At 39.5% G+C, this 15,749-nt stretch overlaps 1 protein-coding gene across 1 annotated transcript; it reads right to left on the bottom strand.

Moving 5' to 3' along the window:
• Positions 1-4,426: 4,426 nt before the first annotated feature.
• K441DRAFT_664598 (uncharacterized protein) lies at positions 4,427-5,559 on the bottom strand (the record flags this gene model as incomplete). The annotated part of the gene is given in 5 exon segments (XM_067649374.1): positions 4,427-4,804; positions 5,179-5,361; positions 5,402-5,412; positions 5,456-5,463; positions 5,477-5,559. Coding segments are annotated over 2 exon segments (161 nt in total), but the record flags the coding sequence as incomplete, so codon positions are not given.
• Between the last annotated feature and the right edge of the window lie 10,190 nt (positions 5,560-15,749).

Raw genomic sequence — 15,749 nt, 5'->3', positions numbered from 1 at the left:
AAAATACCTTAGACTAATTATTATTACTAAGGGTGTCCATATAGACCCTAAGAAGGTATATATAATTACCAAATAGTAAACCCCTAACTGCATTAAAGACGTATAAGCTTTCCTTAGTTTCGCTAACTTCTATTAAAAATTTATATATAACTTCTTGGGTGTTATAGCACCACTTATAGCAATAATGCGAATAAAGGGCCTTTCTATAAAAGAAAGAAAAACATATCTACGTTTTATCTGGACGCCTAAATATAAGAAGGCGTTCTAAGACCTTAAAGATACTTTTACTAAAGCACCTATCCTAGCTTACTTTATACCAGGACAACAACTCTATCTTAAGACTAACTCCTTAGACCACGTTAACGCAGGCGTCCTCTCCCAGATAGGCAACAACGGTCTCCTCCACCTAGTTATATTCTATTTATCTAAGCTTACACTATAAGAATATAACTATAAGATCTATAATAAGGAACTTCTCGCGATCATATAAGCGTTTAAGGAATTCTAACCAGAACTCTCCTTAGCAGAACCTAACTAGCTAACTAAAGTTCTTACAAATCATCGCAATTTTAAGTACTTTATAACTACGAAATAGCTAAACTAATACTAAGCACGCTAAAACGAGTTCCTCTCTAGTTTTAACTTTAAAATTATATATAGGCTAGGAGTATAAGGTACTAAGCCTAATAGCCTAACACGCCGCTTATAAGACCTTCCTTAGTCTAAAGATAACCCCTATAACCAGTTCCAATAATAAACAATCCTAAAAGCACGGAATTTAGCCCTAAGTATACTACCTATAATAAAGCTAACTATACCTTAGCTCTACACCATAGAACTAGAATTACCTCCCAAAATCAATAAGCTTATTACTACGGCATATAACACCTCTATTAACCTATTACTACATTAACTTATTACCGCAAAAACCGCCGGCGCCCATACGCTGCCAACTAAACTTTAAAGCTTAAGCTAGATTAATATAGCAGCCTTAGAAGTAAAAGAGAACAGGCTCTATTATAGAGGCCGTCTATTTATCCCTAACTTAGAAAATTTATAACGGCAACTAATCTAAATAGCCTATAACCTCCGATTAAGCGGCCACCTAGGTAGAGGAGGAACCTATAAGCTTCTTAGCCGATACTACTTCTGGCCTAAAATAATAGACTTAGTTAAACGCTTTATAGGCGCCTACTACAGTTATAAGCGCGCTAAGGCCTTTAATACAAAGTACTAAGAACTACTGCACCCTCTACTAGTACCCATATAACGATGGGTAGGTATCGCTATAGATTTCATTATTAACCTACTACCCTATAAGCGACATGGCCGTACCTATAAGAATATCCTTATAATAATATACCAACTTATAAAAGAGCGCCACTATGTCCTAACCGAAGGCGTAGCCGTCAGCGACGTCACTAACGCCTTCCTCTACGAAATCTACCAATTACATAGGTTACCTAACTCGATTACATCCAACTAAGGTATATAGTTTGGCTCTAATATATAGAGACGAATCTACTAACGCCTTGGCATCTCCGTTAAGATATCTACATCCTTCTATTATAAAACTGCTGGGCAACCGGAAAACGCTAATACTAGTATAAAAGCGTACCTACAACAGGTAGTTACCTATAGTTAAAATAACTGGGTAGATTACCTTTTACTAGGTAAATTTACAGCGAATAACTACGTCTTAACTACTACAGAACTTACCCTATTCTTCGCGAATAAGGGATATTACCCCTAATCCGGCATAGAACCACCAGAACCTATTAATAAAAAACTGCCATATAGAAAACGCCTTAAGATGCTACTTACCGACTAGCATACAAACCGTATAAAAAATCTACTTAACTACTGCAAGGGAGAAATGGCCTGGGCTTAAGTAAAGTAGGCCTACTTTACCGACTATTATAGAACGCCACCACCAGAGATACGTGTTGGCGACTAAGTATAGCTAAATACACACAATATCTCTACGCAGAGGCCTATAAAGTCACTTAATTATAAGAACCTTGGCCCCTACCTAATTAAATAAGTCATTAACAGGGGAGCCGCATATAAGCTAGAGCTCCCGCCTACCCTAGCCACCCGCGGGATATAGCCTGTATTTCACCTATAGCTACTATACCTTTACCAGCCTAACCCCTTACCGGGGTAAACATAGCCTAAACCCCCACTAGTACTAATCCGAGATAAGAACGAAGACGAGAACTATAAGGAGTAGACCGTTAAACAAATTATTAACTCTAAATACTTTAGCAAAGGTAGAGGACGACGGCTTTACTACAGAGCTATATATACAGGATTTAACATAAATTAGCTAGAATGGCAACCATAGAAAGACTTTAAAAATGCAAAGGATCTAATTAGCGACTTTTACTATGCAAACCCACAGAAACCGGGCCTAAGCAGAGATTTTATACCTAATCCTCTATAGGAGCCCTTATAAAGTTAAACCGTTGTATATTACTACGTAGGGGCAAATTACCGTTAAATTACCGTTAGATTGCGGTAAAGTACGATCACGTAACTAGAATATCGTTAAGATGTCCAGGAACTTTAACCAGCGGTTAAAGTTGTCTAATTAATCGGATTCTTAGATGCCAAGCCTTATTACATAACATTGTTTTAAGCCTTCAGTAATACCCCCCTTTCTTCTTTTCTATACCCTAAGTATCCCTTCTATATATATATAGTAACCACAGCGTCGCCGGAGCTCCGCCTCTATAGGAGGGGGGGTAGTGTCACGGAACCCCACCGCAGGGGCCTCCATAGGAGAGCCCCGTGCTCTCGCATACACCTCACGTACAGCTTATATCAGCTACGCGTAGGTATATCACCTCCTTACGCCCTCAACCCTTACGATCGATCGCGCAACGTCTTGTAGACTCCTCAAATATATACGTCTTGTAGCCACTGCCCTGTCCCGTGACAGGGCGTTTGTATGGGCGATTATATTAATATTCGTAGAGCCGTTTATAGAGCCTTCCTAGTCTATTAGTGCTGCGTGTTAGTAGAGCTTTAGAGCTCCGTATTAAGCTTTAAGTAGAGCTTTAAGCTTAAGGGGGAGACCCCCTTAGACCCCCCCTGCGTATTATATGCTCTATTTACTATATAAGCAGAACTCTTATAGAGGCTTTAGTAGAGCTTTATATAGAGCTTTATATAGAGCCTTATAGAGCTTTAGTAGAGCTTAATATTTTAAAAGTTTATTACGCGGATTCTGCTATAACTTACTACGCGCAGTTTTATTTCTAACCAATTAGAAGCTAGCTTAGCGGGGTTTAAATCCCAAGACCTAAAAGTATAGATTACTCATACCTTGGGTTAATAAATGCTGCCTATAACTTTCCAATAAGTGCCGGAATCCTATAGGTGTACTGCAATTTCAGCCTATATTATATGCTCTTAAAAGTATATATAAGTGTTATAAAATACCAAATTTAGAAACAAAAGGAATATATAAGGCTAGACCTAAAAATATTAAAGAAGTTCCTATATAAAGACCCCTATAAACTTTATAACAACCTAAAACCCCCTTATATATATTTAAAGAAGTTCCTATATAAATAACCCTATAAGCGTAGCTATAAGTCTAAGCTCCCTTACGTAACCTAACTACCCCTCTCTACCACACCGGAATAGATAAATAACCGCTATATATAATAAGTAGAGAAATGATTTAAATAAAAAGAAAACGCTATAAAATAATATATTAATGGTTTTAAGGTATAAAACTATAAGTACCGTAGTCTTAAATACGACTAATAGTTGCTAAGATAGTATACGTTCTAGGTCTATAAGAAATTCAAAAATTCTTAGGTCGTTAGTATAGATTTACCTTCTATTATTGGTTTTAAGGTAGTAAATAAATTTATCTAAGGGAAGGCATAAATCGTTATAAATGTTTTATAGCTCGCTATAAGTGTAAGGCAGTATTGCTAGGGTATACGGTAGGGAGCAGGTAAGCCGAGTATGAGTTATATAGGGAGTTGATGGAAGAGGACGATATGGTAATAAGGGTAGGCAATAGCCTAAGTACAGAGACGAACCGATGGGGGAGGAAGGAGGCTGCAAGCCCGAGGTGCTTATAAGGAGGTGCCAAGGGCTAGCCAAAGGCTAGCCTTGGCGACCCCTAAGAGCCCCTAGGCGATGCAGCCGAGTAAGGGACCAAAAGTACCCTTACATTGCCCCCCCCTTGGTTAGGGCTGGCCCCCAGCCCGTATCCCAATAGATTAATTCTATGTACAGAAAGGTAAGCAGTGCAGAAGCCTTGCTTATATAGGGGAATAAAGAAATAGGGGAAAAGGACCAGCCAAGCAGCCTCGATAAAAACCTTAACCTATAGCCAAAACCCAGTGGGAAAAAGGGCCTATTTTAGGTAGGAAAAGAGCGTCTGCTAGTGGGGTAAGACTTGATCGTATACGATCAGTCTTAGAGACAATCGCCTGCGATTAAGTCTCGACAGCTCTATGGCTGACAGCCAGATAGTCTCCACTTGGAGCCGGCTTGATCGCAAGAATATCCCTTACATTCCCCCCCCCTTCTTGCGGTCAACCCCCTCCATTACCTTGCGGTAGCGGGAGATTATAGAGGGCTCGTCCCGGAAGAGTTCGGAGAGATGTCGATAGAGTCTTGTGAGCTTTTGAAGCAAGCTGGAGCTCTTGGAGCAACCAAAGCTTTGCAGAGATGATCGCGTAGGATCTTTGAGCTGCTGCTATATCTTTTGGGCAAGCTATAGCTCTTGATGCAAGCTGGAGCTCTTGGAGCGACCAAAGCCTTGCAGAGAGATCGCGTAGGATCTTTGAGCTGCTGCCATTCTCTTGGGCAAGCTATAGCTCTTGATGCAAGCTGGAGCTCTTGGAGCGACCAAAGCCTTGCAGAGAGATCGCGTACGATCTTTGTAAGACGTAGCTCTTTTAGAGACTTTAAATTGACGTCTTAATTGCCTTCCCCGGCCCGCGTAATCAGTTTTTGTAAGGAAGTGATAGCCAAATAGCTATACGCGTGTTTCCTTCCTTCTGAATTACACTGTTATTACGGAGTAATATTAGCAATAAGAAGAGATCACGTAGGATCTAAGAGCTGCTGCCATTCTCTTAGGCAAGTATAGCTCTTGATGCAAGCTGGAGCTCTTGGAGCGACCAAAGCTTACAGAAAGATGATCGCGTACGATCTTTGAGCCGTAGCTCTTGAAGCTGTAGCTATAGCTTAAGGATGGCATTTAACCGCAATAGGATCTCATAAGCTGAGCTTGTAACTTCAGAAGAGACAATCGCGTACGATTTAGTCTCGGCAGCCCTTAGGCTGACAGCCGGAGAGTCTCCGGGTCGGGCCGTAGCCCTTGAGCGATCGCATAGGATCTTTGAGCCGCCGCCATTCTCTTGGGCAGGCTGTAGCTCTGAGAGACAATCGCCCTGCGATTAGGTCTCGGCAGCTCTATGGCTGATTGGGCAGTAGCCCTTGATTGCATTTGATCTGGAAGAGAGGGTAGTAGCTGTAGCTTTGAAAACTAGCCGTTAGTTCTTTAGATAGCCATTAAATAGCAATTGGATAGCCTCTAGGGTAGCTATATCTCTTTAAGGACGTTCAACCTTCTAAGCTCTGTTGGTGGCACTGCCCTACGCAAGTAAACCGTGGTTGGCCTATAGAGTATTACAAGCTTAATCGCGCACGATCCCCCTTAACTCCTGCTAGAAAGCCTTTAGATAGCAATCAAATTACCTTCGGGTCGCCGTTAGGGCAGAGCTGCACCGCTGCACTGTCGATCGTATGCGGGTATACCAATCGCGTTTGGAGATGATCGCGTACGATCTGGATAGCCCTGACCTTTAGCTAGATAGCTACCGTCTTTCTTGTCTTCTGATCCGTATCTACTAACCGTAAGGCGGATGCGATCTGCCAGACTCTGCTGGTGTAGCTGCTCTATAGCATACGCGATTGTCCTAAGTAAAGGTAGAGGACCTTAATCCGTATTCCAACACCATTATGCGGATGCGATCTCTAGGCGTCTGCTAGTGTACCTACTGTGTTGTAGTGAACGCGATCGTCCTAGGTAAAAATGGAGGATCGTGATTTTGCTTAAGGGCGTAGCCCTCAGCTTGCTGTATGCTACTACCCATAAGGGTATAGAATTGGTTTAAATGTAAGGCAGTATTGCCAGGGTATACGGTAGGGAGTAGGTAAGCTGAGCATGAGTTATATAGGGAGTCGATAAAAGAGGACGATATAGTAATAAGGGTAGGCAATAGCCTAAGTATAGAGAGAGACGAACTAATAGGGGAGGAAGGAGGCTGTAAGCCTGAGGAGCTTATAAGGGGTGGCTAAGGCCTAGCCGAAGGCTAGCCTTGGCAGCCCCTAAGAGCTCCTAGGATGTAGCCGAGTAAGGGACTAAAAGTACCCTTATAATAAGTTAAGTAAGTAAAGACTCTGGTGGGAATAGTAAAATATTATTTTATTTCGCGATAGGCTAAATAAAGAGAGACTAAAGCTTTTACCCTTTTACCAGTTTTTATTAGAACTCTTCTTTATATTTATATCCTATACTTATAGATTTAAGACTATAAAGTTAAGGCTACTATATTTAGCCGTCGCCTATATAACCTTGTCGCTTAATATCTCTTTATTACTATTTGCCCTAATTTCTTAATCCTTAGTGCTGAAGTTATTTTCTCTGCTAGATAATGTCTCTGTATCTAATTCCTAGCTAGCTAACACTTCTATATTGCCGTTATCTCTAAAGTGGGGTTCTTTATTTATAAATGCCTACACTAGCTAACAATTTAGGGATAGTATACTTATAGGTACTTAGGGGTTGCGGGATACTAGTTAAAGAGTTATAGTTAATGCTATTAGGATATGGAATAAGTCTATAGGCCTTTAAATACCGGCTACTTAGCGTCTTAAATAAAATATATCCCCTAACGTAAGGTAGATTAATAAGTGTTAGTATACCGCCTATATAAGGCGGAGCGCTTATAAAGGGCTTAGCTAGAATACTAACTAAACTACCCTATAGGCACTAATAGCTCCTTTACCATAGATGGGGGGTTAATATACGAGATTAACTAGCTAGGGTAAGTTTATTGCTTAGGTAGTGTCTTATCCTAGGAAGGATAGGCGTTAGAAGTAAATTATATAATATTATTCCTACTAAGGGAGGCGTTATTAGGGGTTATTATTAACTTCTGTTTCTAGTTTATAACTTTATATAAGTGCCTTTAAACCCTATTAAGGTATACGGCGTCCGTTAGGGATCGTTAGCCATCTATATTTAGTAACAGCTTAGCTAATAGCTACTCCTAATAATGCCTTATAGATCACTCTAGGCTTTTATAGTCTTAGGCACAGACGATATATAAGCTAAGAAGTAACTATAGCTACTAAATATAGACTCTATATAAAGTGGTAAAGGGCGGCTAATATTACTCCGCCTTTTCCTTCTACCTTCTGTCCTAACTCCGCCCTAGGAGAGAAATAAAATATAAATATTATGCTCCTAGTCCTTATATGCTATTAAATTAGCTTACCTTTAAATCTAACCTCTAAAGATTTCTTACCGTCTTTATAAGAATATTAGATATTATATATATTATTATAACTAAGATTAAATACATTGCTAATATAGCCTATAGGCCCTTAATTAATACTTATAAAGACATTATACCTAATCGTTAACCTACTAGAAACCTTAAATTATCTTAAAATTATATTAACGCTAAAGACATAGTATCTAATAATAGGGACATGAGGATTTTTTTTTTAGGCGCGTTGTTACAGATTGCGGCAATTTGCTACAAACTGTGCGATTTGCGTAGTTGTATATGGTCATTAGCGATTCGCGTAAACCGCGCGTTTTATAACAAATTTATAGCTTCTACTAGTAAATTATAGTAAAACGCTACCCTATAAATAAATAGCTCGTAAACTGTATAAATTATAAAAACTATATAAATTATAAAAAGTATAAATTGTAAAAACCGTATAAATTGTAAAAACTATATAAATTGTAAAAACTATATAAATTGTAACTATATAAATTATAACTATAAATTATAATTATATTATATAATAACCAAATTATTATATATTCCTATAGATTTCTATAATATACTTTTAAATATATTTATATTATAACTATATAAAATATAAAGCTATCTACTTTAGGCGTTAAGGGGGAAGCCTCTTATAGAGGCTCTAAATTATCTACCTACCTACCTACCTACCTACCTACCTACTTACCTACCTACCTGCCTGCCTACCTACCTACCTACCTACCTACCTACCTACCTACCTACCTATCTACCTACCTACCTACCTACCTACCTACCTACCTACTTACCTACCTATCTATCTATTTATCTGTCCGTCCGTCTATACCTACCTATCTATATCTACCTATCTGTGCCTACCTGTCTGTGCCTACCTATCTATATTACCTTAATTCAATTAATCGATCGAATTGTTTATCGTGTTCGCTAGCTAGTCGTTTAAACGGTTGTTGTGTGGCTCTGGCGATGGTTATGTGGTGATAACGACGGTCGTCTAGCTCTGACGGTTATCTAGCTTTAGCGACGGTTATTTAGTTCTGGCGACGGCCGTCTAGCTCTAACGACGGTCGTCTAGCTCTAGCAACGGTCATCTAGCTATGGCGACGGTTGTCTAGCTCTAACGACGGTCGTCTAGCTCTAACGGTTGTCTAGCTCTGGCAACGGTCATCTAGCTCCGGCGATGGTTGTCTAGCTCCGGCGACGGTCGTCTAGCTCTAACAACGGTCGTCTGGCTTTAACGGTTGTCTAGCTCTGGCGACGGTCGTCTGGCTCTGGCAACGGTTATCTACTAGCTATCATTCTGGTGTCTTCCTAGGTAGGGAGGATATAAGGAAGGGTAAAAAATAAGGTGGCTACCTAGGTGTATATAGGGGGTATACTTAGCAGAGGTATGTGTAGAGGCTATTAGGAATATAGTAGGGACCTAATAGTAGTATATCGCGTGTATATATAAAGGCTTTGTGTAAAGCTTTATATAGAGCCTCTATATATAGGGCTTTGTGTAAAGCCTCGTATAAAGCTTCGCGCAGAGCCTTATGCAAAGCCTCTATATATAAAGCTTTATGTAGAGCTTTGTAGAGCTTTATATAGAGCTTTGTGTAGAGCTTTATATAGAGCTTTATGCAGAGCTTTATATAGAGCTTCGTGTAGAGCCTCTATATATAGAGCTTTGTGTAGAGCTTTATATAGAGCCTTATATAGAGCTTTATATAGAGCTTTATATAGAGCTTCGTGTAGAGCCTTATATAGAGCCTTTATATATAGAGCTTTATATAGAGCCTTATATAGAGCCTTGTGTAAAGCTTTGTATAAAGCTTTATATAGAGCTTTATACAGAGCTTCGTATAGAGCTTTATATAGAGCCTTATATAGAGCCTCGTGCAAAGCTTTATATAAAGCTTTATATAGAGCTTCGTACAGAGCTTCGTATAGAGCTTTGTATAAAGCTTCGTGTAGAGCTTTATATAGAGCCTTTATACGCAGAGCTTTATATAGAGTATTATGCAAAGCTTTATATAGAGCTTTGTATAGAGCTTTATATAGAGCCTCGTGCGAGCCTCTATACGCAGAGCTTTGTATAGAGCCTCGTGTAGAGCCTCGTATAAAGCTTTATATAGAGCTTCATGTAGAGCTTTATATAGAGCTTTATGTAGAGCTTTATATAGAGCTTTATGTAGAGCTTTATACAGAGCTTTGTATACGAATTTGTGTAGAACTTCGTATAGAGCCTTATGCAGAGCCTCTATATATAGAGCTTTGTATAGAGCCTCGTATAAAGCCTCGTGTAAAGCTTTGTGTAGAGCTTCGCGCAGAGCTTTATATAGAGCTTCGTATAGAGCTTCGTGCAGAGCTTCGTATAGAGCTTCGTGCAGAGCCTCTATACGTAGAGCTTTGTGTAGAGCTTCGTGCAGAGCCTTGTGTAGAGCTTTGTATAAAGCTTTATACAGAGCCTTATATAGAGCCTCTATATATAGAGCTTTATATAGAGCCTTGTGTAGAGCCTCGTATAAAGCTTCGTATAGAGCTTCGTGTAGAGCTTCGTGTAGAGCTTTATATAGAGCTTCGTGCAGAGCTTCGTGCAGAGCTTTATGCAGAGCTTCGTGCAGAGCTTCGTGCAGAGCTTTATGCAGAGCTTCGTGCAGAGCTTCGTGCAGAGCTTCGTGTAGAGCTTCGTGTAGAGCTTCGTGCAGAGCTTTATGTAGAGCTTCGTGCAGAGCTTCGTGCAGAGCTTCGTGTAGAGCTTCGTGTAGAGCTTCGTGCAGAGCTTTATGTAGAGCTTCGTGCAGAGCTTTATGCAGAGCTTTGTGCAGAGCTTCATGTAGAGCTTCGTGTAGAGCCTCGTGCAGAGCTTCGTGTAGAGCCTCGTACAAAGCCTCTATACGTAAAGCTTCGTGTAGAGCCTCGTATAGAGCCTCGTGCAAAGCTTCGTGTAGAGCTTCGTGCAGAGCTTCGTACAGAGCTTCGTGTAGAGCTTCGTGTAAAGCTTTATGCAGAGCTTCGTGTAGAGCTTCGTATAGAGCTTTATATAGAGCTTCGTGTAAAGCTTTATACAGAGCCTCTATACGCAGAGCTTTATATAGAGCCTTATATAGAACCTCGTGTAAAGCTTCGTATAGAGCTTTATATAGAGCTTTGTATAAAGCTTTATATAGAGCTTTATATAGCGCTTTATACAGTTTTATGGTATTTTTATTATATTTTTATTGCATTTTTATTACAGCCAAAAATTAGGGTTTGCTTAAGTCGCTTAAGTCGCAATTTTAGCAATTTATATAAAGTAGCCTGCAAATCGCTGCAAATCGCCGCAAATTACCAAAGTTGCGACTTAAGCGAGTTAAGCAGACCCCAATTTTCGGCTGCAACAACGCGCCCAAAAAAAAATCCTGATGGAGGAGAAATAATTATAGCTTTTTAGTTATATATAAGAGGAGATACCTTATATACCTGCCTAATATTATAAACGCTTTAAGTATAATATTATAACTACTTAGAGAGGAGTCGGAAGAAGCTAGTTAGTTAATTTAGGCACGGTCTAGAATGGAGCCGATAGAACTATATAACGAGGAATAGTAACTAAGGTTATATAATGTAATCTATATAATCTATATAATCTATAAGATCTATAATAGAGTAGATAGAGCACACGTTTATTATATATAAGAAGGATTTTATAGGAGTACGGTTGTGTATTTAAGGACCCTTAGTCCCTACCTAGATAGTTCCTTTTTTATAGTAATTCTCAGAATATAATTAGAGTTAATCTATTAGGCAACCACTCCACCAGTTATTATTACGTTGTTAACTTTAATTTATATTACCTATACACCTAGCCTATTAATAAGCCTATTATAGTACTTGCTACAAGGTTCCGTTATATAATTATTACCTAGTTACGGTATTAAATATAGAAAGTTAAATAACATGCTACTAAAAGCAGCCACTATAACGCTATTAACGGCGGTAACTACTTTAAGGTTAGGTAACGACACTAGTATAGCAGACACTAACTTATAGCAACCTATAACGGTTGGACAATTATAAGAAATAGTTAACTAGTTAATAACTAACAATGCAGTATTAGAAGAAAGGGTTAATAGGATAGGAGCGGCGAAGATTAAGTTACCATTAATCGAAAGATACTTAGGAGAGCGATTAAAACTTAAAGGATTTCTTACGTAAATGCACTTTAAAGTTATATAAGAAGGGGTAAAGCTGCTAACACCTATAGATTGAATAGCGTATGCGGGACTATTCCTATTAGGAAGAGTACTTAAGTAGTTTAAGCCTTACCTTATAGAAATATAAGTAAATAGAATAACGACCACTAATTAAGAAGTGCGGTTTATATTCTTAAGCTAGGAAGGGTTTACAGAGCAACTTATATAAATGTTTAGAGACCTAAAGGCAGTAACTATAGCGGAAAGAAGGCTTTAAGACATTATATAATAAACCTTAGCAATTAAGTATATAACGTAGTTCTAGACGTTAGTAATATAAATAGAGTAGAATAATAGGGCGCTTATGGCATAGTATAAGTAAGGACTTAAGGCTAAAGTCTAGGACGTAATTATCCTAATAGAAGATACGGATACCCTAGGGAACTAATAGATTAAGCGATTAAGATTAACAATTAGATCTACTAAAGGGAATAGGCTAAGAGAGGCTAGGATAGAGTTCTATAGTTATATAAGGCGTAAAGCACATAACGACTAAAGCTAAGTTAAAAACTATAGTATAGCGCAGAGCTAATAGACCTAAGTAGTACTAAAGAATCTAGAAGATAAAATAAGAAATTATAGAAACCTAGAGGGTAAGGATTAAGTAATTAAAGACCTAAGGAGCATAGGCTAAACCAGGGATCTTAGTAGTAGAAGACGTTTAGGCGGACTCTATAATAAGAAAAATGGTTTAAAGAAGGAGCTTATATAAATTGCGGAAAATAAGGTTATTATATTAAAGACTATAAAAGTAGGTAGAGTTACTATATAGTAAAAGGGATAAGACTAGTAGACGATATATATATACAGAAGGATAATAATATACTACGAGGAATAAAAGAATGTTTAATTAGAAGTTTTGCGTTCTATTATAATAACACATACCAAATTTATAAGGACGCTAAGTACGGCGTAAGCTATTAGCTATAGGAGCTATACTTAGCAGAATATAGAGGAACTAATAAACTAGTTCACAGATCGGACATTAGGGACGATAAATTTAATATAGGCGAAACATTCCGTAACAATAAGGTAATAAGAGCGGTTTACTAGAAACACATAGCTATTAAAAATATTATACTAGAGGTAGAGGATAATTCCGCTATAGAGTAAGGAATATTAGTAGGGATTAAGACCCTACTAGACATAATGTTTATCGCTTCGTAAGACGTAAGAGAAGTAGGACAGCGAGCTACTTTAGCACTTAATAAAGGCAAAAGGCCACAAGCTTAAGACTCTTAAGATAAGATGCGAGACGTCTAAGACTTTTAAGACGAGATAAGGCAAGCTTAAGGACTTATAATAGACGATAACCGATAGAGCAGAGCAACGGCTTAGTTTAGTAATATATAAATAAGCTTAGGACGAAATTTCCTAAAGGTATAAGACTCTTAAGATAAGATAAGTGAGATTTAAGACTCTTAAAACGAGATAAGAACACTAGTAAAGCCTAGTTAGACTAAGGCTGGAGCTAAGCTTAAGCTAAAAGCAAGCTTAGGATTAAAGAATTTAAGGGACTAAGAATTTAGAGTATAAATAAGGACACCTATAAGCAAAAGATAAAGGATTAGAGAATCCGCAATATAAATAGTAGTTAGACTAGGAGACAGATATATGGACCTAGAAGACTTACTAAAAGAACACAGTGTTTGGCCTAAAGATTAAAATGTTAATACTAAGATTAAGAAGTAAGAAGACTTTAAGGATCTATCTATAAGACGTAAACCAAAAGAAACTATAGAAGAATTTAGGCGAAGAATTATCGTATAGCAAGAACAGAAACTAGATAAGAGATCTAGTATATTAGGACGTATAAGGGACAGAGCACTAGTATAAAGAATTACTAATAGGCTTAAGGTAGGCATACTAAGAGCTAAGTGGCTTACTAAACTGGAAAACGAAGAGGATCTAGGGATTCCTACTAGGTTTAAAGAACGACATATAAAGGGCTGTTATAACGTACATCGGCAAAATATGGTACCCTTTCAATGGCCTCAATGGTTGGTGGTTGACGCAATTGGCGCGCAGTTGAGGTCATTTGGCAACTCGACCGACTAGCCTATGTCGTGTTTTTTTAACACGCAGCCTGCGCGCAATCTGCGCATTTGGCAACCATAATTATATTTACCTCTTTTATACTAATAGCATATTTTAAATAAATAAAAGCTATTTTAAAGCTATTTATAAGGCTAGCAAAATAAATATTATTATTTTAGATAATTTAATATAATATAGCGATAGTTCTCTTCTACCTATCTACCTATTGACTTACCTACCTGCCTGCATCGCCTACCTGTCTGCATTACCTACCTGTCTGCATTGCCTACCTATCTGCATTGCCTACCTGTCTGCATTGCCTACCTGTCTGCATTGCCTATCTGTCTGCATTGCCTACCTGTCTGCATCGCCTACCTGTTTGCATCTGCCTACCTGTCTATATCTGCCTACCCGTCAGCATCTGCCTACCTGTCTGCATCTGCTTGCCTGTCTGCATCTGCTTACCTGTCTGTATCTGCCTACCTGTCTGTGCTACCTTGATTCGATCAATTGATCGAATCGTTTATAGTGTTCGCTGGCTAGTCGTTGTCGTCTGGTTCTGGCGACGGTCGTCTGGTTCTAGCGATAGTCATCTAGTTCTAGCAACGGTCCTCTGCTGGCTGCCGTTCTAGTGCCTCCCTAGGTAGGGAGGATGTAAGGAAGGAAGAATGGTAAAAATAAGGCGGCTACATAGGCAGAGACACGTGTAGACGCTATCGGGAATATAGCGGGGACCCGATGCAGAGCTTCGTGTAGAGCCTCCGTACGCAGAGCTTCGCGCAGAGCCTTGTGCAGAGCCTCTGTACGTAGAGCTTCGTATAGAGCTTCGTGTAGAGCTTCGTGTAGAGCCTCCGTATGCAGAGCTTCGCGCAGAGCCTCGTGCAGAGCTTCGTGTAGAGCCTCCGTACCGCAGAGCTTCGCGCGCAGAGCCTCGTGCAGAGCTTCGTGCAGAGCTTCGTGGCAGAGCTTCGTGCAGAGCCTCCGTACGCAGAGAGCCTCGCGGCAGAGCCTCGCGCAGAGCCTCGCGCAGAGCCTCGCGCAGAGCCTCGTGCAGAGCCTCTGTACGTAGAGCTTCGTGCAGAGCTTCGTGCAGAGCTTCGTGCAGAGCTTCGTGCAGAGCCTCCCGTACGCAGAGCCTCGCGCAGAGCCTCGCGCAGAGCTTCGTGCAGAGGCTTCGTGCAGAGCTTCGTGCAGAGCCTTCGTGCAGAGCTTCGTGCAGAGCTTCGTGCAGGAGCTTCGTGCAAGAGCTTCGTGCAGAGCCTCCGTACGCAGAGCCTCGCGCAGAGCTTCGTGCAGAGCCTCTACGTAGAGCTTCGTGCAGAGCCTCCGTACGCAGAGCTTCGCGCAGAGGCCTCGTGCAGAGCCTCTGTACGTAGAGCTTCGTGTAGAGCTTCGTGTAGAGCTTCGTGTAGAGCTTCGTGTAGAGCTTCGTGTAGAGCTTCGTGTAGAGCTTCGTGTAGAGCTTCGTGTAGAGCCTCGTGCAGAGCCTCTAAGTAATAAGACTATGTAAGATTATATAAGATTGCGTAATTGGCATATAACTCTACCTTAATTGCATGTCAAGGAATATACAGTTAGCTTTTAAAGTTGTTAATTAGGTTAACTGCGTGTCAAGGAATATGCAGTTAGCTTTTAAAGTTGTTAAGTTAGTTAATTGCGTATTAAGTTAGTTAAATTACATATTAAGTTAGTTAATTGCGTATTAAGTTGGTTAAATTGCATATCAAGTTGGTCAATTGCGTATTAAGTTGGTTTAATTGTATGTTAAGTTGGTCAATTACGTGTCAAGTTGGTCAATTGCGTGTTAAGTTGGTTAAATTGCATGTTAATTACGCGAAACGCGCCACACAAAGTCTACTTGAATCTCATCCTGCGAATATTTTCCCGATGTAGTAATGAGAAGATACTTCCTTATGGATAAGCTGTATATACTCTA

The sequence above is a fragment of the Cenococcum geophilum genome (assembly GCF_001692895.1).
Source record: "Cenococcum geophilum 1.58 unplaced genomic scaffold K441scaffold_38, whole genome shotgun sequence".
NCBI lineage: Eukaryota > Fungi > Ascomycota > Dothideomycetes > Gloniales > Gloniaceae > Cenococcum > Cenococcum geophilum.
This window is presented reverse-complemented; position numbering and strand designations above follow the sequence as displayed.